The 25,240-nt window shown below is 40.8% G+C and overlaps 1 protein-coding gene across 1 annotated transcript in view; it reads right to left on the bottom strand.

Moving 5' to 3' along the window:
* Positions 1–25,240, bottom strand: part of LOC104598200 (DNAJ heat shock N-terminal domain-containing protein) — a 79,210-nt gene that overhangs the window by 21,926 nt on the left and 32,044 nt on the right. Inside the window, exons 9-12 of the mRNA XM_088904404.1 lie at positions 22,384–22,441; positions 21,905–22,001; positions 20,993–21,028; positions 18,368–18,504 (exon numbers count right to left, since the gene is read on the bottom strand). Of these exons, the coding sequence (XP_088760530.1) occupies positions 18,368–18,504; positions 20,993–21,028; positions 21,905–22,001; positions 22,384–22,441 (328 nt within the window). The remainder of the gene's footprint in view (positions 1–18,367; positions 18,505–20,992; positions 21,029–21,904; positions 22,002–22,383; positions 22,442–25,240) is intronic.

Below are 25,240 nucleotides of genomic sequence, written 5' to 3'. Positions count from 1 at the left end.
ACCTTTTCGGGACTGGGACCATTACTACAGTTAGGTTGGATGGTGCAAATTACTTAGAATGGTCACAATATGCAAAGATGGCCATTGGTGTTCGTGGGAAATTAGGGTATATCACTGGTGAGGAAGTGAAACCCGAAACTAACAACTCCCGGTGGGTACAAGAAAATTATATGGTGATGACTTGGTTGTGTAATTCCATGTTGCCCCATATAGGTAAAAATTTTTTATGGGCAAATACAGCTAAGGAAATATGGGATGGGGTTGCAAAAACCTATTCACAAAGGGAGAATGCTGCTAGGGCTTATCAGTTGAGAAATCAGATTATTTCTACAAGGCAGGGAGATTGACCATTTAGAGACATTTGCTTGGGAAACCACTAAGGATGCAACTACCTATCAGAAACATCTAGAGAAGTATAAGGTGTTTGAATTTCTTGCTGGCCTTAATCCTGAGTATGATGTTGCAAGACAACATCTTCTTTCCAGGGACAGTGTTACCCCCTCCCAGGCATATGCCTTTGTGTCAGGGGAGGAGAGCAGGAGAGATGTGATGATGAAAAATCCTGTTTCTGATCAGTCTGCCATGGTGAGTACTATGAAACCTAAACAAAGTGGAGATCAGGGTGGCAGTGAAATAAAAAAGGAAGATAAAAGAGATTTGATCTGTGACTACTGTAAGAAGCCTAAACACACAATAGATACTTGCCGGAAGCTTATCCCACATCTTGTGCCGACTAGACTGAAAAATAAGAAGGGAAATGCACACATGACAGTTACTGGTGACATTCCGGCCCCTCCTACTACAACTGCTTTGGAGTCTGTTGCAGCTGCTGCAGTAAGGGCCGAACTTGAGAGGTATGGGCAACTTTAGAACCAACGGGATACAGCCAGTTCCAGTTCAACAGCAAGCGGACAAGGTACAGGTGGCACTGGTGGAGTCTACTCCACTGCCTTTGCTCACACAAGTAGTTCACACGTCACTGCAAATTATGTTTCTACTTCAGGTAAGGAAGGACCTTGGATTATAGATTTTGGAGCCTCAGAGCACATGACCCATAGCTCTACTATTTTTTCTTCTGGAGTCTACTCCACTGCCTTTGCTCACACAAGTAGTTCACACGTCACTGCAAATTATGTTTCTACTTCAGGTAAGGAAGGACCTCCTTGGATTATAGATTTTGGAGCCTCAGAGCACATGACCCATAGCTCTACTATTTTTTCTTCTTACCAGCTCTGTTCTGGCAGAGATAGGGTCTCCACAGCTGATGAATCCCATGTTCCTATTGCTGGGAAGGGATCTGTCAAGATTAGTGATTCTATTTCTCTACCCCCAGTCCTTCATGTTCCTAGATTGAGCACAAATTTGTTATCTGTTAGTAGTTTGATTAAGAACCTGAACTGCTCAGTAATTTTTTCTCCTGGTAATTGTATTTTACAGGATTTGGATTCAAAGAGGACGATTGGGAGTGGTCGTGAAGTGAATGGGATCTACCTCCTGGATGTTCTTCCTCCTCATCAGAGTCATCATGTCAGCAGGGATAGTGAGTCAGGGTCTGTGGGTCAAATTATGCTTTGGCATAATCATTTGGGCCATTTACCTTTTTCTTCTTTGAGTCTTTTATTTCCAAAACTTTTTGAGTCTGTTAATTTGTCAAGTCTGGAATGTGAAGGTTATCAACTTGGAAAGCATTGTAGACATTCATTTAAACCTAGTAATAAAAGGTTTTCTTCTTCTTTTGATGTTATTCATTCGGATGTGTGGGGACCTTACCATGTTCTTTCTATGGGAGGCTATCGATATTTTCTCTTATTTGTGGATGATTTCTCACAATACTCTTGGATTTACCTGATGAGATCCTGCGATGAAGTACCATCCTTGGTGAGGCAATTTCATAAAATGGTGCTAACACAATTTGGAATAAGAATAAAGGTGTTTAGATCAGACAATGCCAGGGAATATTTTGAAAAACACCTTGCTTCATATCTATTAGAATATGGTGTTCCATCAAAGCAGTTGTCCCTACAGTCCACAACAGAATGGTGTTGTAGAAAGGAAGAACAGACACATTGTTGAGATTGCAAGAAGCATGATGAGCACATCTACAGTTCCAGTTCGGTTTTGGGGTGATGCAATTCTCACAGCAGTATATCTGATTAACAGGGTGCCCTCTCGTATTCTTGGATTCAACACCCCATTCAGTCTCCTTTTTCCTGAGGGGGAGATGTTTCATAATTCTCTCAGGGTGTTTGGGTGTGTTTGCTTTGTACATGTCCTTGGTCCTCACCGCTCGAAGCTTGATCTCAAGGCAAAGAAGTGTGTCTTCCTTGGATATGTAGAAAATCAAAAAGGGTATTGCTGCTATGATCCAGTCTTTGGGAGCCGGTATGTTACAATGGATGTCACATTTTTTGAATCCACATACTTCTTTTCAAAGAATCCTTCTCAGAGGGAGTGTTTTGGGGAAGTGAGTCAGCAGTCTATTCCTCTCCCAGTTACAATCCCTGTGTCTACTCCTGTGCTTGACCATCCTGTGTCACCTACCTTACCACCTCCTTTGCGTCCTACTTCTCAGCATTACTTACGACAAAGACTTCACAAGGAGGTTGATTCCAATGCAGCAGAACTCACATCACTTCCTGTCGATTCCTTGGAGACTCCAGATTCGGCCGACATGGATTCAGGTATTCCTCTTGGTCCCGCTACTGTTTCAGTTCCCATTGATTCTACTAACCCTATTACAGATAACCTTGATCTTCCTATTGCTCTTAAAAAAGGGAAGAGAAAGTGTATTGCTCATTGTATTTCACAATACTTATCCTACAGTGGACTTTCTCCTTCCTACCGTGTTTTTCTTTCCACCCTTGACTCAGTGTCTATACCCAAGGGTGTTAGTGAGGCTCTCTCCAAACCTGAGTGGAAGACAGCTATGCAGGAAGAGATGGCAACTTTGATTAAGAATCAGACATGGGACATTGTGGATCTACCAGAAGGCAAGGAGACAGTTGGATGCAGATGGGTTTACACGGTAAAATATAAGGTAGATGGAAGTATAGAAAGGTACAAGGCAAGACTTGTTGCAAAAGGTACACACAGACCTATGGAATTGATTACTTAGAGACCTTTGCACCAATTGCAAAAATGACCTTTGTTTGGATACTTCTTTCTCTTGTTGCCTCATACTCTTGGCCCTTGTTTCAACTTGATGTGAAGAATGCTTTCCTAAATGGGGATCTGCAAAAGGAAGTGTATATGAATCTTCTTGTTGGCTTTTATAGTGATACTGAAAAGGGAAAGGTATGCAGGCTTAAGAAGTCACTTTATGGCTTGAAACAATCTCCCAGAGCATGGTTTGACAGATTCAGAAAGGCCTTGATTGCTTTTCGATACACTCAGACTCAATCCGATCATACCTTGTTTGTGAAGCGAAGGGGATCTTTGGTGTCAGTCCTAATTGTTTATGTGGATGATATCGTTGTCATGGGGAATGACCTAAGTGAGATTGATTGTCTGAAAAGGAATCTACATAAAGAATTTGAAATTAAGGATCTTGGAGAACTGAGATACTTCCTAGGCATTGAAGTTGCAAGATCAAAACATGGAATTTTTATCTCTCAAAGGAAGTATGTCTTGGATCTTCTTCAAGAGACAGAGAAGCTTGGAACGAAGGCAACCAGTACCCCTATTGATCAGAACCATAGCATCAATGCATCAGAAGGTGAACCAGTAAAAGACATTGGGAGATATCAGAGACTTGTGGGTCGGCTGCTATACTTGTGTATGACAAGACCAGGCATTTCCTATGCAATAAGTGTGGTAAGTCAATACATGCATGCTCCACGAGTCCAGCATTGGGAGGTAGTTGTCAGGATTCTTGCTTATCTAAAGGGACACCCGGGCAGAGGCATATTGTTTACTGATCATGGACAATTGAAACAAGAGGCTTATACAGACGCAGATTGGGCAGGATGCCTTGATGACAGGAGATCAACTTCAGGAGTGTGCACCCTTGTTGTGGGTAACCTTGTCTCATGGAAGAGTAAGAAACAAACAGTAGTGGCAAGATCAACTGCTAAAGCTGAATACAGGGCCATGGCACATGGAGTTTCAGAACTTCTCTGGATCCGTTTCCTATTAGAAGAAATTGGTGTACAGGTAGAAGAACCTATGATGTTATACTGTGATACCAGGCAGCAATTAACATTAATCATAACCCAGTCCAGCATGACCGAACTAAGCACATTGAAGTGGATAAACATTTTATCAGAGAAAGAGTAACTTCTGGAGAAGTTTGTCTTCCATACATTGCTTATGATATGCAGCTCGCGGATGTTCTCACAAAAGGTGTTGCAAAGAACAAGCTGGAGCATGATCTACGCAACTTGGGAATGTGTGACATTTACTCCCAACTTGAGGGGGAGTGTTGAGTTGGGCCTAGTTTTTTTATTCTTATTTTAAGCTATTTAGTTAGGAAGTTGTTGGGCTTTAAGCCCATTAGTTTATGTTTTTAAGTTGTGACTGTTTAGCTACATTAGTAGTCGCCCTACTAAGGGCATCCTTGTAATATCTCATCCTTTAAGTTAAGTATAAATATAATGAGGGGTTGGCGGCTAGGGTTAATTCAAGAATCCTGGTTGACTTGCTACTCTTTTCTTCTCTACTACTGAAATCTTTATCTTCCTTCCCTTTTCCTTTCACAAGAAATTCAACTAAATCCACAATCAGTGATTTCTATTATGATTATTAAAGTAAAACCTTTTAGGCTACAACAAATACAAAGGGATTTTCATTTACCATTACGGTGGTACTGGTTTTGAAAAGCATCAGTTTTTTTTGTCCAACAGGTATGCATCAAGAGCCCCTTCTCCAATCTTTTGGTGGGAAAGTTCAACTTGAAGCCTTGAAAACACAACCTTGAAGTAACCGACACTCATATAGCCTCGTACCCAAATATCCCCAAATAATAAAGCTTCTGGATATTCTAATCACCAGATATGAAGAAAACAGAAAATGAGCCAAAAAAAAGGTTTGTGAAATTAGAGAAGATATGCACATTGAGCATCCTCTGAAACACGGGAACTGGTGGAGCTTATTGAATACTTGCAAGGAGTCTTTCTTGATAGTTTATCTTATGATTGTAGAGTTTGGACTACCATAATGGATCTTCCTCTTGTGCCTCCTTTTCTGCCATTGATTCTTCTGTTCCTTAGATAACTTTCTGATGAAAGCAGTCTGGAAAGGCCTGGTTTCTCTCACAATTGGAGACTTTGTTAAGAGGTAGTCCACCTAACTGGTGTCTATCACTCCATATGTGCCTTTTTTGTAAGGCAAGTTGTGAGACTATGAACCATTTACTAATTTCCTACACTTGCATCTCCAGCATGTAGGAGTTTCCTTTTCTCTATTTCAATGCACGTTGTCCTGAGAAAGTGAGGAATTTATTTTTAGATTCTTTCTTTTCTCCCACCAAAAAAGGAGAGCATGTGGAGACATACTGAGGCTGCAGTTATATGGACAATGTGGGAAGAAATGCCTGAAGCTTCAAAGATGAATATCATACCAGAGAAGCATTGATTGATAACATATTAGTAAGGGTTGCCCATTGGGTGAAAACTGTTGTAATTCTGTTAGAGTGTGCTGCAGCGGTGTTTTAGTCTTTCTCTTATTCTTCTTTATTGTAAAGCTGTTGCCCCAAGTATATATAGCAATAGTAGCGCTGCCAGCTCATTCTTTAGGTGCTCTAGTCTTCCTCTCTTTCTTATTTTCTTCTTGGATTTCATGGTATGGGAGCAGGGATCTGGGCTCTAAAAATATTCAGATCATGTTTTCTCAGCTAGAACTTACCTTTTTTGACTGGGAAAGGAGAATGCTTAAATTGGACTGATCTGGACACTTTTTTCTCCTTTTTTCCTCTCTCTTGGATGTTGTACCAAGAAGAGGTACTTGTGATACTTGTGGTGACAGCTGAATGCAGTGAACAGCTTTTTTGAGGTGTGAAGCTTCCTTTTTTGTACTGTAGATCATGGGATCCTTTCTTTTACTCCAGGTATGTACTGTTTCATTCAAACTGAAATGTGCAGTGAGCTGTGAATGTCAAAGCGTGTAGTTTTGGGGGACTGTGTCTCTTTTTTATGAAGTATAAGGGCAAGGTATCTGTCCGTCTAGGGTTTCCAGACCTCTATTATTGTTGAGTTTACTGTTTGGATGTGCTGTTATAGCCTTTTGTGTCAGACTGATCTATTACAGCTTGGTAGCTGTGGTGTGAGGTGTGTAGAACCTTGTTTTCTCTTAAGAAATCAACAATGTGAGTGGTTGTTTGATGGCTACTGAAGACTTGGCATCATCTAGTGTTACTTCCTCTCAAGGAAACCTCAGTGGAGGAATGGACAGTCTAAGTTTTTCCATGACTATAACTCCCTTGGATGGGCTAAACTACTTGGAGTGGTCCAAGGGTATTAAATTGTATGTCACGGTTAGGGGAAAGGCTGGTTACATGAATGGGAAGATTATAGACCCTAAATCAGGTTCAGTGGAACATGATAGGTGGGATCAGGAAAATAGTATGGTGATATCTTGGCTTCTGGGTTCTATGTTACCCCATGTGAGGAAGAACTTTATGTGGGCTGATACTGCTTGTGAGATTTTATTTATTTATTTATTTGATAGGAAATGATAACTTTCATTAATTTACTATGAGAATAAATACAACTGTCATCTACAGAGACATAAGGTGATCAAAACAGCCCAAAACAAAGACTCTCGATTAACTCCTTGCTTTGCTAGAGTATCAACTAAAGCATTTACTGGCCTCCTAGTCCATTGCTTAGCCAATCTGAGCTGCTGGAGGAGGGCCAGCACTTCTGCTCTAAACGAGTCACCCAACCCAATTGGGTGAGGTTCAATAATTCCCTTACAGGTTGTCTAAGGGACCATGTTCCCAAACTATTTGTTTCATCCAGCCTACTAATAATTTTGAGTCTCTCTCCACTTATAACTGTTGAAAGCCCAAATGCTTAGCCAATCTGAGCCACTGGAGGAGAGCCAGCACTTCTGCTCTAAGCGAGTCACCCAACCCTATTGGGCTGGAAAAAATGGCCAACATTATTCCTCCCACATCACTAAAAATACCCCCAATTCTAGAGGGGCCAGGGTTACCAACAGATACTTCTTGCAAGAATTGGGAATAGGCTAAGTCCACCTACTCGGAACAAAAACAATATGCTAAGATATATCAACAAATACTGCTTTCTTTTGTTGGGTTCCTCCTAGATACACCACATGACAGCGAGCGACCACCTTCAAGTATAGACTGCCCCTAAAGCGTAACTTGCAATTGCTTGTAATGAATAGAAGTGTAATAAAGAGGATTAAATGGTTAACAAGGGATATGACTGTATGACAATATTGGGTTCCAAGGGTTGCAAATAATTTGGCTGATTCATTGGCCAAACAAGGGGTATAAAACTGCCCTTTTCTCTTTCCAAGGATTCTATCATATGTATTTAATCCTTCACAGGCTGCCTCAAAAAGGATACTCTAGGGCAAACCATCGAATGCCAAATCCTTATGTCAGGGAAAGAGGAGATAGAGGAGCCCTCCACTAACTTTAGGAAGTAGGATTTAACAGAAAAAGTGCCAGAGGTAGATGGAGACCAGATGTGCTTGTCAGGAAAAGAATGGATCAAGAAGACCATGGAAAGGGAGTTTAGCAAAGAGGAGGCATCAAGGGATTTTCAGAGCTCATTTGAAACTAATGTTGTAAGAGAAACCCTGATCTCCTCTAAGGATTACTGAAGAGACCAAGTACCCTTGTCCAAGGTCAACTGGAAGAGGTTAGGGTAGGTAATAGCAAGGGGTCTGGGACCAGCCAGAGGTCTATCCGAAACTTTATCCACTGACCATTACCAAGAATGTATCTCAGGAAAGGAAAAATAAATTAGAAAGTTGGAGAAGCTCCCTGAAATCAGTAAATAGACGGTTTGAGGCAGTATTGCAATGGAATAGGAAAGGATGGTATGTAACAGTAATTGAATTCCTTGAAGGAGGTTGCTGGCAGATAGTCTGTCTGCCGGAACGAAAAGAAAGTAGGGGTTGGAAGATGATCTCTGAAGAATTGCAGAAGTTTCTCTTTTTCACCGTTCCAGATTCTCGGAGAGAGAAGTTATTGGAAAAGTGTGCAGAAGATGACCAACTGGCTGAAACAGTGGAGTTTTTAGAATTTAATAGGAATGCAGAGAGTACAGACGATGATCAACAGAACTTGTAGGGACTCTTTTTAATTGTTAGCTTGGTTAATGTGCCTAAATTGTCGATGGAGGTGGAAAAAGGCAAATGGGAGAAGAAGTATGTTATTTGGACAAAGGAGGGAGTGAGAGATTGGAACCCAGTCTTGAAATCGTGGATGGAAGAACTGAAGATTAAGAATAGTGTTGTTTGTTTACCTTTTAGCTATAATAAGGCTATTGTTGACGCAGGAAATGAAGTATTGGAAGTTTCATCAGTTAGAACTGTTGCAGGGTTGGTGTTGATTGAAAAATGGAAGGCGTCCTGCAACGAGAAAGATTTTACAGAGGATTGTGTTACTATTAAACTGAGTAGGACTGCCGTTTAACCTATGGAAAGGGGATTTGATTAAGAAATTTGCGAATGCGATAGGTGGATCGCTGAAGGATTACTGCTTCGACGATTTGTATGCAGTGAAGATCATATTGACCAGAGTGAAATTGGAGTGTATCCCTTGCTCCTGTGACCTGTAGATTGAAGATCAACGGAGGAAGGTTTGGGTTGTTGCGGAAGGCGAAGCGGCACTGTGGAACGGCTATTTCAAGGTTGAAGATGATGAGCTGGTTAAGGGGTTTACAGGTGGCAGAAAGAGAATGGGAGGAAAAAGAAGCGGAAAGGAAGCGTCTGTCTCGGAAGATGAATAACCTTTTACCTTGGGTCGAGAAAAGAGCTCATCGGAATTGGAAAGCAGTTTGTTGGTTTTTAAAGAGGCAAACAATGGGGCGCTTCTTCTAGGGACAACAAAGTATTTTCGAGGGACAAAGTTAAAAAAGGGATAAATTAAACAGGTGTCTTCTTTTGGTGATAAAAATGGGCCAGATGGGCTCAGTAACCAAAAGAGACAGTTAGGGCTGGATGGGCAAGACAACTCAAAAGGAACTGGGCCCAAGTTGGCCTGTTTACCTAATGGACCTCTCAGTCACGTGTTGATAAAGAATAGGGAAATTATGGACAGAAACTTGCGTCTATCTTCATCCCTGGTAAGTTTTAAACAAGCTCCTTTCCCAATTCACCCAAGACAAAGAAGAAATATGGCTGGAGCTAAATCGGGTAAAAGAAGTTGGGGAAGGGCTAGTAAGTTCAAATGATTGTAGGCAGAGAATTCAGCAAGCTTTAAAAGTCAAGCTTCAAAGCTTCCTTGGAATGTTGGAAAGACAAAGAAAGAGGTTTGGGAGTGGGTGACTACAAGGTTTGTCCGTTCTGATGAGACGAGTTTGCCAATATGTACGATAAGATCAAAGTTAGAATTAGGATCAGACAAATGTTCGGGTGAGTCCCAAGTGCCTCTTTGGATCTACCAAAAAGTTCTGTAAAGCATGGTCTCGAAACAGGGGAGGATCACAGGGACTCGATGAGTTAAGACCTTAGATCTTGCAGGATTTGAAGGGGATGGTGCAAATGATCTAGACAGTGTGTCGAAGAGCAATCTAAGCCCAAGAACGTTTGACAGTGGGGAGTTTGATCAAATGTCCGGGAGAGCAACAATTGTAGCGGAATTGGATAAGATGTATGAGGAGGAAGGTGGAAGAAAATCGGTGGTAGTGGGTAAATTAGGGGTGGATCTGGGCAGGAGAAGGAATGGAGGAACCTCAGAGATTCCTGTTAATGACACGCTTAAGACGGGGGAGCTCAGGAAATCCAAAGGGTCCAAAAACAGGCAGCTGGTTCATGTGACCAAGGTTTTTCATAGGCTTAAGGAAGGGCTTGTAGGGGACAGCCCCGGTGGCATATTCAAAAGAATCTATAAAAGAAAAGGAGTGAAAATGAAGGTTAGACAGTCCTCTTCAAAAGACAGACAAGGTTTCTCCTACGGAGTTAGACCCGGCTAACATGATGCAAGTTTCTGCTCCATCCTCTCAAAAATATGAGGTTTCCTCAGGGGAGAAGTCGGAAAGAATAGATTTAGAGGGCATCAGATCCTTTGCAGACACAATTGATTTAAAACAACAGAAGTTCCTGTTCCATCCTCTCAAAAAAGTGCTAAATCCTTTGCAGACACACTTGGCAAACAATGGGTGGGAAGGAATCAAATGTTTTGGGCTATCTTGTAATTCTGTTGTTCCTTGTGGGGAGAGTTAAGAGAGTTTACCTCTCCCTATACCTGTACTGGTTTCTCATTGCTTAATTCAAATGAAATGGTTCTGTTATTGATAAAAAAAAAGTTTATAAGACATCTAAAAGACAAAAGTCTTTTATAAAACAGAGTAATAGAACTAGAAATTCAGAAGAAAAATGTCTACATAGATTAGCATCATAGAGATGAGGATGTTGAGATAGATGAAAGGTGATACCGGAAAGATAGAGATAGAAATCAATGCATTTATGGTATCAAATGGTTTGTCAATATGTGATAAAAGCACACTGACATTTAAAGAAGATATTATATGTTAGGATGTGATTGCTCCAGAGACTCAGATGCAAATAGTGGAAGGAGTGTAAGAACAGGAGGTTTACAGTCAAATCTCTCTGCAATGGCTTTGGTTAGGAATCAAGTGGAAGTCTCCTCAATCAAAGGAATCTGGGGAGAACCAGTTCCTCCAAGAGTGGAGGCTTTTGTTAGGTTGGGATCAATGGACAGAATTCTCACTCAAGACAAGTTGAAGAAGAGAGGATTTCATTTGCCAAACAGATATATTTTATGTCTGTCAGAGGAAGAGAACATTCTTCATTTGTTGGTTATCTGCAGTTATATGAAAGGAATTTGGGTTTATTTCTTCAAGCTTTTCAGAATGGATCAATGGTCTCCTAATAAGTCTTCCGAGATCTTTGAATTTTGGCGAAGAGTATCCGGGAACATCAAAGCCAAAATCCTTTCGAACTGCATTCATTTTGCTGTTTGCTGGGAGGTGTGAAGGAAAGAAATAGAAGAATTTTTTGAAGGGAAAAAGAAAAGCAAATAAAAGTTAGGGGCAATAATCAGTTGAAAGCTCTTAGATTGGGTTTTAGTTCTCCCAGAATTTGAAGGCCTCATGTAGAAAGACTGGGCCGAATGGGCCCTAGTATCTTTTCTTGTAGTGTGCTATTTATTTATTTGTTTGTTAATGGGCCTATCTTTATGGGCCTGTTATTTCTTTTTGTAAGTTCTCTTTATGTTACTGCTTAGCTGGCCGTCCACTTAAGGGCATACTTGTAATTAGCCTTAAGAATGATAACAAAAGGATTAGAGAAGGGAGGGAAGAGATATTCGAACTCTTCTTCTTCTTCCTCTTCTTTTCTCCATCTTCTTCCTTTGTACTGCTGTTCTCTACTTTTCTTCTTCTTTTCTCTCTAATTTTAACCAAGTTTGTATCAGTTTTGGAGGACTGATTCACATCTCCTCAAAAAAGAAGACTTTGGTTCAGATTTCTGGGGTACTTTGAATGTTTAATTGATGTATTATAGGTTTAGTGTGTTTTGATCCTTGTAGTTTCTTTTTTATATGTTGGTTGGTGATACCTTGTTACCTAAGCCTTGTGTGCCTTTTTATTGTTCAATAAATTTTCTTCTTAATTTATCTTCAAAAAAAGGATGATATATATGTTGCATTACAATTTTATATTAATGGATATGGCACTAAATAGAGTGGGAATGGTGGAACAGGGTCATGTAACGGCCCCATAAGTTGGGATAAGGCTTTGATGAGTTTGAGTATTTCAATTTATTAAATCATCAACAATGATTAATTAATTGATAATTGACCATCACCATGTTCAATACTTGGAGAGTTCTATTTTCTATCATATGACAGTTGTGAAAGAAAAGTAGAAGCATATATTAAGGCATATCCTGGTATACTCTAAGCACCTTTTGAAAGATAGTGAGTAGTGACTTACCATATTTGCCCATTTTTTTTTCCGAGGAATGCTATTATGAGCATTTTTAAATCATAGCAGGGTGCCATATCCTGTTCAACTCAACTAAGCCTTGTCAATATATGGCATCAGCTATATAATCCTGTTAACATCATTCCACTCTGTTCAATGCCAAATCCACTGTTATGAGCCCTTAAATCATCTCAGTACTTCAACCAATATCCTTTTTGGTCTGCATCTTGCTCTTCTAGATCTTTCGAGTTTCAACTCGTAACAGATCACTTCCCATTGCGCTTTCCCTCATTTTATCACCTATTTAGAGTTACTCTAGGTTCCTTCAAATAATTTCATTTCTGTTCCTACCCTACCTAGTTTTCCTATTCATCCATCTAAGATTCACATTTTTGCTACACTCACTTCTGGACATATTTCTTGGCTGTCAAACACTCAGCTCCATACAACATTGTTGGCCTTATAATTACACTGTAAAATTTTCCCTTTTAAGCCTAAATGGTATTCTCCTATCAAATAGGACTCTGAATGCACCCTCCATTTTGCCCATCCGGCTTTACTTCTATGGGTGACATCCTCCTCAATCTCTTCCCTCATTATGGATTATTGAACCAAGATAATAGAATGAGTCACACTGAGATATCTCTTGGTCTTCAATCCTAACTATAGCCTGATTTCCACTCCTAAAAAAGGCCTCTCCTTATTTTAGAACCTCTTTTTTTTTCTAAGGAATTTGTCCATAAATTGAAATTTTCTTTTAATCCCTCTCAAGTTTCATCACTTAATACTATTTCCTTAGCAAACACTGTACACCATGGTGCCTCTTCCTGAATATGTCTAGTCAATTCATCCATGACTAGTACAAGCAACTTATCAAAACACACACACACACACACACACACTGGTAGGGTTCTGCCTACCTCAGGAGCTTCTTTGAGGGAGCTCAGGCCTACAGAAGAAAAGAGAAGAGAAGATGATTTTGGTGCTCAAAAGGTGATCTCCTTTATTGCTATTCTGTTACTTATAGCCCCTTACATCACATGGGGTATGCTCTCAGTTGTAACTAACTAGCTGACGTGGTCCCCTCACATAGGTCTTCAGATAAGGCTGTATGGGTATCATGCTGCTGGGCCGATTAGTGGTATTAGGCCTAGCTGTGTTCCTATCAACTCCCCCAACCTTGAGATAGACCTTGTCCTCAAGGTTGACGTGGGGAAATTCATGCTGCAATCGAGAGTATTCCTCCCAGGTGGCTTATTCTTCCGGCAGGTTGCTCCACACTACCAGGGCCTCTTCTATGTAGTACCTTCCTTTGCGTACCCAACGGAAGTCTATCAGCTTGTGGGGCTCCATGATCACGACTCCTTCCTCAGTGAGAGCTGGAAGGGTTGCCTGAGTTTTGTGCTCTTGACCCACTTGTTTCTTGAGTAGGGAAACATGAAAGACGGGGTGGAGTTTGGAGGATGGTGGTAGTTCTATCTTGTAGGCGACTGACCCGACCCTTTCAAGGATTTTGAAGGGTCCATAAAATTTGGGAGCCAATTTCTGCCAAGCTCGCTTGGCTACTGAGGTCTGCCGGTAGGGTTGAAGCTTCAAGTAAACCATGTCATCAGGCTGAAATTCCAAGGGGTGGTGCTTGCGGTCATATGTATCCTTCATTACCTGCTGAGCCTGTTGCAGATTGTTCTTAATCTCTAGCAAGATTAAGTCTCGGCTGGTGAGGTACTCATCTACTGCAGCTACTGTTGTGGAGCCTGCCTCGTAGGGGAGAATGGCAGGGGGGTCTCTCCCATACAAGGCCTTGAAAGGTGTCATCCCGGTAGTCACATGGAAGGTGGAGTTGTACCATAGTTTTGCCCAGGATAACCATTTCAACCACTATTTTGGTCTCTGCCCCACGAAGCACCTCAAGTAGGTCTCGATGCAACTATTAACTACCTCTGTCTGCCCATTGGATTGGAGATGATAGCTAGTGGAGTGAGTCAGGTGTGTCCCTTGGATTTTAAAGTACTCCTGCCAAAATCTTCCCATAAATAGAGGATCCCGGTCAGAGACAATGGAGGCTGGTGTTCCATGCAGTTTTGTGATGTCTCTCACGAACAGATCTGCTACCTGTGCTGCTGTGAATGGGTGTGACAAGGCTGAGAAGTGGGCATATTTGCTAAGTCTGTCCACTACCACCACGATCACTGTCTTGCCTTGAGAGGGTGGTAAACCAGTGATGAAATCCATGGTGACATCATCCCAAACCTGGTTTGGTATCTTGAGGGGTTGAAGGAGCCCAGCTGGTTGTTGAGTATCATATTTCTGCTGCTGACAGGTTGGGCAGCTGGCCACAAAGGTCTGCACATGCCTCCTAATTCCCCTCCAATAGTAGTGTGTCGCAATGCGACGACAAGTCCTTAGTACCCCTGAATGACCGCCTTCAACGGAGGAATGGAACAGCTGTAGAAGTTCCGCAATGTGTGGAGATGATGAAGGTAGAACCAGTCTTCCCTTATAGTACAAGAGGGAGTCCCTTAAGATGTAGCCCGACGTTTTGGTTGGATCCTCGGCCCACCTTCTTTTGATAGCCCCCAGCTCTTCGCTGTTCAATATCTTCTGCTTAAGAACCTCCAGTAGCAGGTACACGGGTCTAGATTCTGCCATCAATTGTAACTCATTTTGCCTTGACAGGGCATCTGCTACCCGATTAGAAGCTCCAGTCTTGTATTCTATCAAATAATCAAACCCCAACAACTTAGACACCCATTTTTGTTGTTCTTCCGTAAGGAGATGCTGCTCCAGCAGATATTTGAGGCTCTGTTTATCAGTTCTGGTGACAAAGCGTCGTCCAAGAAGGTAGTGGCACCATTTAAGGACTGATAGGACGACAGCCATTAGCTCCTTAACATAGGTGGATTGGGCCTTGGCGCAAGGGGAGAGAACTTTGCTATGTGGGCGGAGTGGAAACTGCTGTCTTCAAGGAGTTGAAGGCTTGTTGGGCCTCCGCTGTCTAGTAGAAGGCTTCCTTCCGGAGGAGTTGGGTCAGTGGTGCTGCCATCAGCCCATAGTTTCTGATGAACCTTCTCAGGATCGGGCTTCACCTCCCCTTCCTCCACCACGTGACCAAGATAATGTACTCTACCCTGCCCAAAGACGCATTTGGAGAGCTTGGCCGAAAGCTGATTTTGCCTTAGCACATCCAGGGTTAGTTTCAAATGTAGGAGATGTTGCTACCAATTAGATCTATAGATAAGAATGTCATAAAAAAAAAATACTAAAATGAACTTACGAAGATAGGGCCTGAAAATGTCATTCTCGAGTGATTGGAAGGTTGACGGTGCATTGGACAAACCGAGTGGCATGACTAAGAACTCGTAATGGCCATTGTGAGTCCTAAAAGTCGTTTTATGCACATCACCACTGTGGACTCGAATCTGATGATACCCTGACCTAAGATCCAGATTTGAGAAAACCTGGGCCTTTCGTAATTCATCTAGCAGCTCATCGATCAAGGGAATGGGGAACCGGTCCTTAACTGTAATGAAATTCAATGCCCTAATCCACGCAAAACCGCCAAGAACCGTCCTTTTTCACTAGTATAACTGGGGAAGAATATGGGTTGTTGCTGGGTTGTATGAAGCCCTTTTGTAGGAGGTCTTCCACTAAGCACTCAATTTCTTGGCACTGATAGTATGGGTACCAGTAGGGCCGGACATTTGCTGTGCTGCACCCGGTACAATGGGTATCCAATGGTCATGAGCTCTCTCTGGAGGAAGCCCAAGTTGTTCTTGGAAGACTTCAGGATACTTGGCCAATACTTCTTGTAGCAGTGGATCTAGGCTACACATGGCACCACCGTTGAGCGTGGGCTTCAGATGTGGGCCGGTTTAGGTCCCAACTGGTTTTGATTATGGAGCTGAGGATAGCTGGTTGTGGGATCAGCAACTTGGACCCGCTTAGAGTTATGGGTCGGTCTCCTCTTTGAAATTCCATGGTCAGTTTGGACCAATCACAAACCACCCATCCCAATTGTTGCAACCACTATACCCCAAGTATGATGTCGGCCCCACTGAAAGCCAATGTGTATAGATCAGCGCAAAAACCTCCCCTTGGATGATTAGCTCCTTGTCTTTACAGACCCCTTAACATGGTATCTGATTACCGTTGGCAACTTGAACATTGAATTTAGAGGTGGGTCTAATGGTTACCCCCATCTGGATGTCCAAGTCATTAGAACTGAAGTTCATCGTACTCCCGCTATCCACCAAAACAGATACCTCCCGACCCTTCAACCGACCCATAACACGCATGGTTTGGAGTGACGTGAGGCCAGTGAGGGCCTGTAAGGAAATCTTGGGCAGGCCAAGCCCGAATATCATATCAAGGCTACTTGGGTTATTTTCTTCAAGACCCTCCACCGCATGCTCTTCCTCTTCCGACCCATCTGTTTGTAGCAAGAAAGCTTGTTGGGCCTTGCATCAGTGACTTGGGCCGAATCGTTCATCACAGTTGTAACATAGGCCCTTTCCCCTACGAGCTTGCATCTCAAGCCCATGTTAGCCTTTTGTATGGGACATTGGGCTTGAAGCCTTGGGTTTCTAGTTTAGTGGGTCCCATAATGGTTGGGTTTGGGTCGGTTCTGTCTTTCGGGTTGCGTCCCATTATAGGAGTCTTCAAAAGGGGTCCCTGAGGACAACTCAGTGTTCTTCTGAGTCTACCGAATTTTTCCTCGTAAAGCCTGGCCCGTCCTACCGCAGCCATGACTGTCGGAGGTTGCATGGATTTCACCTCCACCCGAATATCCTCCCTCAATCCTCCAATAAAGCTGCCTAACAGAGCATTTTCCAGTCACCCCTGTACCCTAGAGGATAAACGCTCAAATTCCACCTGATATTCTCTCACTGAACCAATCTGTCTCAATTTAGCAAGTTGTTCATCATAGTTTTTGAATCTAGTGGGTCCAAATTGCACACATAGAGCATCGACGAAATCCGCCCAAGTCACTTGGGGATGTGATCAGCGAAACCATTGGAACCAGAGAACTGCTTCTCCTTCCAGATGGATAGCAGCGATTAAAACCCTCTGATTCCCTAGTATTTCATGGTACTCAAAGTACCTCTCAGCCCGACAAATCCACAGTATAGGTTCCTCACCTAAAAAGTTTGGGAAGGTGATCTTGGTCTGTCACAACACTCCATTTCCTCCAGATCGGTTGTTGGGTTGGCTGCTTCCTTCTCCCTCGCCTTTAGTGTTCTCGCTGATTGTCGCCTTCTCCAGCTTGGCCAAGACCGCTAAGAGAGCCGCCTTGGTCTCAGTGGTGTCTGATACCACTTGGTAGGGTTCTGCCTACCTCAGGAGCTTCTTCGAGGGAGCTTAGGCCTCCTACAAAAGAAAAGAGAAGAGAAGATGATTTTGGTGCTCAAAAGGTGATTTCTGTTGAAGATTAATCAGTTTTATGATGTTTTTTATGAGTAGATGTTTTATGTTAGTTGTTAGATAGGAGGTCGAGACCACAGTAGTTATGTGAGTCCAAATTTTATTATGTTTTAGTGTCTTATATATGCTGTTTTATGTCTTGCCGCCCTATAAGGGCATAGTTGTCTTTGTACTGCTTTATTATTTTTAGTATAAATAATAAGTGAAGGGGGCGGCCAGATTATTGCTCTCCTTTCTTTTCAACTTCTCTTCTTCTCCTTCTCTCTTCCTTCCTTCTTCAAGAAACTCCTTTTATTTCATATTTTTTAATTCAGCAAGCTTTCTACTATTTCCTTTATTGCTATTCTGTTACTTAGAGCCCCTTATTACATCACATGGGGGTATGCTCTCAGTTGTAACTAACTAGCTGGCGTGGTCCCCTCACATAGGTCTTCGGATAAGACTGTATGGGTATCATGCTGCTGGGCTGATTAGTGGTAATAGGCCTAGCTGTGTGCCTATCACACACACAAGCACAAAATAAAGAATTAAAAAAGGAATGGTGTGAACAAATAAGGGCTGAATGCTGAACCTTTTTTTAACCTTGGTGAAGTCCCATTATAACTTGAAAGTTTGATGTCTCTCCAATAGCTGTTCCTTCTAACATAGTTGTTCACCCTCATATATGTCCTAAATTAGGTCCACATACCTTCTTGGTACTCCTTTTCTAAAGCCCTCAATATTATATCAAATCCTATTGCTTGGCAGATAATGGAATCAACTTTCTATATAAAAAAAAAAACCCTTTATGGAATAAAAACCAATCAGATAGATTATGCTAAAACAAAGAGCATAACCATTATTTATGCAGCCTATTAACATACATGTTCCACCAGAAGGAAGATTCCTCTTCTCTCCATAAGACAAATGCAAAGGAGGCATAAGCCCAATAGTCCCTAGCAGCTTGACGCAGGAATGGTGCAGCACGCTCCCCAGTTTTTGAGAAGCAAATAACCTTTATCTATAAATCGGAAATAGCAAACAACTAGGATGTTATTACATGGAAATGCCTGAAACAATAATTAAGTAATAAAATCTAAGTTATGTGGCATTGTTTCCATGGAAAATTTATGGAGACAACCAACAAGTGGGTTATATTCCTACAAATTGAATGGAAAAATTACATTATAAAAACAGTCTCGTTAAGTGATGGAATTGTAGCCTATGTGAAATTGGTTTATAATTCCTTTAGTACATGGATTACTATGCAAAGTGTACATTTAGAAATAAATGCAAGCACTTTATTCTGTTGTGGGCACCGGCATATTAAGCCAATTAAAACAGTGGTGTTTCTGAACTTCAAGGATCAGTGTATAACAGAATAACCTAACTATGGCCTTTCGTTGTCATTTCATAATTGATTCCATGTAGATGAATATATGTGCATTTAAATGCCCTAGAACTATGCAATTTAGAACCAGGTGGTCATGTGTCCATCAAATGGACCTGTGGTAAATTGAGAGAGAGAGAGAGAGGGGGGGGAGACAGACAGACAGACAGACATAGAAAGATCTGGGGCTCCAATAGTATGGAGACTGATTAATAACCACAAGACCATCAGTTGTTTCTCAAGCTTGACTTTAGTTTAAACCAAACAAAACACTAATACACTTGAATCTCAAGCAAACAATAGGGTACCTATGCCTTGGCTTTAGACTGAAAATGTTAAGGGGATCTTCTGGTCATCAGGTAGCAGGATTCATCAAAGACCTGAAGAAAATTATATACATATTCCCTTGTTGTCTTGCTATATTAGTTTTTTACTTAAAATCTTACTTTTTTCTATTTTCAAGGTCCTTCATGCAGGCTCATGGGTTATGTCAAATATATCATGCACAGATCTACAGCTATACCATAATGAAAGAACTACTTACATTTGTCTTAGGCAGTTTATATAACAAACAAACAATATATGGCCCACTTAGACTAAAAAGTAATATTGTAGACTAAGCAAAAATGATCAAACACAATTGGCATCAGGTAAAACAGTTAAAGTTTTGTAAAGGAAAACCAAGAATTTTCAAATTTAATTACAAAACTAGATTGAATAATACTGACACCATATTCCTCAATGAACACTATCAGCACTAAGTGGAGCACAAGAGATAGTATTATAATGTAAGTTGATGATAATATTGAAGATACATGGAGTAGCAATGTTATTGCCCACCTAATGGACATAATTACAACTTTGAGCCAGCTCAATATTCTTTTCCAACATGAAGTTAATCACAGTTTTTGTTTGTGTAATAGATTATTTGATTGATCTATTAGAATCATTTACATTTTCTATGAGTTTAAATTTTGCTCGACCTCATTCTATCATGTACTTTTGACTCAGAGGCTGTGTTTTGTTTGAAAGAAAACAAGAGGAAAGGCAGGGAAACCTATTCAGGTTTGTATATGTTTCCCTACCTTTCCCCACCTTTTCTTTCAAACCAAACACAGCCTTAAGGTTTACAGTACAAATTCACAACATATTATTTTATCTACAAAATTGGCTTCTTAGCTTTGTTTAATGGTTTGGAATAAGATAATAATTTAAAAAGGTGTGTCTGCACTTCTACCATTTCATAAAATATCATTCAATATTTTTGCATATTTCACAATGTTTCTACCATGTCTACAACTTACACAATATTTCTGACATTTCCAACATGTTTCCTATATTTGGATGATCAGCATTTCCACCAACACTGACATTTTAAACCTACCACATTTTGTGAAGTGAAGCACAAGGAATTGTTCATGATCCAGATCATGGTTCACAGCAATCAACTGCATTTACAATTCCACTTTACTTGTAGAACAAGTGAATTAATTTCAACTTTATGTAGGTTAAGTGCATGATATAAGAAACATTGGGGGTACTGTAGTCCTAACCACCAGGCTTCAAATATGAGTCCAGCCAACCGATTACCAAGTGCTGGACAGATAAGCAGGCCTGCATTACTAGATTATAAATTTCCATGCTTATTAATGCAATGTCAAAAAATATTGACTACAGAAAATGATATATACACAATGTATATATACAGGCTTAGTTGTATATTTATATGATTATACTATGGTTATGATTATATATGATATAACAGGGTTGAGCCAGCCCAGGGTAAAGAGTTTACTGAGTAAGATCAGCTACAGTTAATTGATCTTCATGTAGCCTGTCCTAAATCAGTTAGAGTCAGCCGTCCCACAATGTCATCACCTACTACCAGAAAGAGTCAAGAGTTATCCATATTGAATTAATTATGCTCGGATTAATTAAAACCTTTAATGTTGGTATGCTGATATAAAGAGAACTTCATAATCAGCATAATTCACAAGGGCAGAATATGACAATAACACTTCCAGATTCCAACATATACTGACAACCAATAATCAAGGACTTATACAAGAAAATAAATACATACGATTGAAATATTGGAACTGAGTGGATGAACCTGTACCTTATGATGACCACTCTTTGCAATGAAATCTTGTCCCTGGGATAAAGATATATTTACACATCATTTCCAGTGGGCCATAAATATGATGTGCTAAATCAGCATGGTCACTGACTTATAAGGTGAACTGCTATCATCTTATAATTAATGTGGGTGATAAAATCAAACTAGTAAAATAGTCAAAAGTCAACCATTTCAACTGATGCATCATTACCAAATTCAACAGAACACCAAAGAAAAGGCAAGGACTGCAGAATGAAGGCCAAAGAGACGAATACAAGACAAAATTACAAAATAAATAACTTTCTCTCAATTCTACTCTTAGCTAACCAACAAGAACATAGTTGGGCCACCACTACAATCAGACATTCCAGTAAGAAGCTAATAATCTATCCAAGTATTCTTGTTATTAAAGCATCAAGAATACAAGGATGTCAGTGGGACAATTTAAATGGTAAACTCATATTGACCCAACTCTATCAGGTTAGGGTTGGATCAGCCTTAATCAGGTTTAGGGTCAGATTCGGATTGATGCTGACCCATGCTAAACCCGGGCCATTGGCATTGCAGTATTCAAATATTTGTATATACAGCCTTGGTTGAGCATAAATTTAATTTATGTGGGACAAGTTGGATTGGGTATGTCACAACTTTCACAGTATCCCGTCCTTGTTTAGTAATATTGGATGGGTTTCAGGTTGAACCATGCCCATGCTGAACCTGACCCATTGACATCCCTGTAAGGCATTCTGCACCAAAATCAACTATAGATTGTATCCTAAGAGTCACCATCCTGAGATGTTACTGTCAATAAGGCCCACTTTCACTTGACATATGCAGCTTTACTATGTAAGACAGATCAAGTTCAAGGCTACTAGTAATAAACTTGACAAGAAAAAGATATTCAAGAATTACCAGTGACTCCTTTGAGTAGTACAAGATACGAGGTAAACCAAGAATTGTTGTTGCAAACCAGTCAGAAACTGCATCTACTGATAGATCTCCTTGATACCTATTCATGAAGTTCATTAGCATCCCTTTCATAAGAGCATCAATTTTCTTTTATGTTTTTTTTTCTTTCTTTTTCTGAGTGGATTGGAGGAATTTACAATTCTAAATGCATTGAGCATACAGAAAAATGGGCTATTCCGCCATCAACCTCAAATGTCAACTTTTTTTTTGGCACTAGGGGAATGGGTTACACAATGGTGGTACTGCAGTAGCCCTCCCCCAACCTGCCCCGACCCTGGTGAAGGCAGGATTCATTCCCAGGTTTCAACCACGATCAGCCGGAGGCTTTACCAGCAAGCTAGCTGGCACCTTCAAATGGAAAAGTAAATTACTCAGGAGACCTATTTTTCATCTTGAAATTAACAAACCCTTTGGGAACTCACCTAACAAGACAATCTGAACTTCTACAATCTTGAGGAAATGCAACAAGCATAGGTAGGCCTGTACATATGATCAGAAGTCAGGAACTTCCAGGTGAAAGCAAAACAAAAGGAAAAGCACCCATAAAAACAAACTTTAGATCAAGATCTAAAAATCACCATAGAACACTATGGGAAACATACAACTTACAAAGTTGCAAAAGATTTTTAATGCAGATTCCTACATAGATAATGCGATTTTAAACCTACATTGGATTTGCATTTTTTTTCTTATGATTTCTTTTTAGTTAAGAAGTTATTCAAGAGGTAGTGAGATTCTTAATGGTGGAAGATGAAGTTGGGTTGGTTATTACTTTATTATTTTATCCACTAAAAGACAAAGCCATAACTCATTAAGTTCAGCCACTTCAACCATTATCAAATGAATGGTGTTAACACAAAGAACTGGCATGTCCATAAACTTTATGGAGAGCTTAGCTGCTTAGGGCCCCATAGAGCATAAAACCATCAAAGCACAAGGAAAGAAAGACAAATAATTCTCAATATATCAATCAATACTCTACGTTGTAAAGCATGCAGGTTCTCATTTTATCATTTGGCTAACAATGTTGCAATTTCCATTAACCAAAACTAATTAAGTATGACAGCAGATGTCACGTAGGTTCGAGCTGGAGATCAGGGTTCAGGTGTTTTTTGGTCATTTTATTCCATTGAATAACCATCCCTGTTTCTTGGCTTGCCACGGAACTTCAGATTAATGGAAGTTCTTATTTGTTCTCTGTTTGATATCCCTTGGTCCTGTCCCACTAGTGATCCTGAGGTTAATCCCACCTAAATGTGCCCCACTGTTGGCATAAGAATTTTTAGGGAATCTTCATACAACATAATTCACTCAATTAAAGCTTTTATTATTTTGTGTATGGGTCTCCTTGATTACATCCCTGTGAGAAGCAGAGATAACCCTTTTTTATTCAACATTGCCAAATTCTAGTGAGAATTCTGGTTTCATCTGATAAATGAATTTCATTTGTAAATTGGAAATCAGTCAAATTATGTAATGGGTTGTAGGCCCTTCTTCAACTTGCGGGAGTCCTAAAATCAGCCAAGTTAAATAACAAGGCTGTAGTCCTCCCAATTACTACATTTCATAAGAAGCCATAGTCAGTTGGCTTAAATAGTTGGAGTGTAGATGGCTTAAGCCCCATACATTATTCTTCAGATTTGGCATTTGTAGAGTCATTACAATTGAAATCTTAGAGTTGATCTAATGGAAAAAAGGTACAAGTACATGGATTTAGACCCTATGGAGAGTGTGCTGTAGACACTTGAGTAAGTGACCACAGTGACTCACGTTGCATCACAAACCCAAGTTTGGTGACTTATAGTGCAATCCAACTCAGTGGTTAAATCACAACAGGCATACTCGCCATGAGACATAGTAAACCATTGTCACAGTGCAGAACACAACCGAGCTTACCGCAGACATTAGCGTCCCACAATTCAATGCATCAATGCAATAATCCTCTGCGCTTCTATGACATATCACCAAAGCGCTACAGCGCAGCAGCATAACGTGCCCACAAAGGTCTGTAACAACATATTACCTGAACACCACAGTACAGTAGTATAACACACCAAAAGAACTGTGATGATAAACCAGCACCTTAATGTTGCAAAAAAATGTCTAAGGCATGGGAATCTTCCAAAAGCAAGGTGGTAACTACACTTCAGCTCACATGCAGACCCCAAGGAGAAGGGCAGGACACCAAACCCTGGGATCTCCATAGCGACACGTGGTGAAACCCCGCTCGTGAACTCTTTGTCCTAGATCTAACCAAATAACAAACTTTCCCACTTTGGGGAAGTTCCCTCTTATATTATGTGATTTCCTATTTTGTTAAGGACTTCTCTATAAATAGAAGAGGTGATTACAGATGGTAGCAGCAATGTTGGTGGTGAGGAGGAGATTCATATGGAAGACAATTTTTGCTTTAAGGAAGTGAAGGTCGGGAGGTTGGGTGTAGATCTGGGCCGAAGAAGCAACACCTAGGAGAAGGAGGAGGCACTTGTCGAGGTGACTGTCAAAAAATCACACAGTATAAGAAATCACGTCGTGCATGTGACGAAAATCTTTTCCAGGTTGAAGCATGGTCTGGTCGGAACAGACGCAACAAAGAATTATAAATGGGTCAATGGAAGAAAATGTGCAAAAGGTATTGGGTCTGCTTGATCTGATCTTAAGGGGTCAATGACGCAGGCTCAATCTTCGGGTTCCCAATTGAGGAAGGAACAACAAGACAAGGTGGGTGTTGACGGCCCTAATGCTGAAGAGAATTTGTTGTCACAAACTGGCAATGATAAGGATGGTGTTTCTCGCTGTATGCCACTCCAGAAATTAGTGAATAGAAAGGTCACAATTAGTAAGAGTTGGGGTTTATTTTTTGGGGGTGATGAGGAGTTTGCTAGAAGGGCCTTTGACGAGTTTGAGAGGAGGAAAAGGGGTGAGAAATTGAAAAGAAAAGCTCAGTCAAAAGGAGGCAAAGATTGGGACAAGGATAATTCAGGGCAGGAAGATGCATTCGTGGACGAAGATTGAGACCTTGTCTGTTTCACAAGCTGAGGATCGAGGATCATTGGATTAGGTGTCTAGTTGGCGGCCACCTTAGTTTTGAGGGGTTTCTTACTACTTTCTTGGTTGTTTCTATTGTTCTCTGGCTGAGTTCGGTTTGTTGAGTCTGTAGGTCTGTCATTTGTGTGTTTTTGGGTTTTGTTATGGTTTGTTGTTGTCCCAATTGGGGTCCTCTGGTTGTTAGTCTCTTTTCGGGTGATTCCTTATTGTTAGTGTCAAGTATGTAGGGGT

Source organism: Nelumbo nucifera, chromosome 4 (genome assembly GCF_055504915.1).
Source record: "Nelumbo nucifera cultivar China Antique chromosome 4, China Antique-T2T, whole genome shotgun sequence".
Classification (NCBI taxonomy): Eukaryota; Viridiplantae; Streptophyta; class Magnoliopsida; order Proteales; family Nelumbonaceae; genus Nelumbo; species Nelumbo nucifera.
This window is presented reverse-complemented; position numbering and strand designations above follow the sequence as displayed.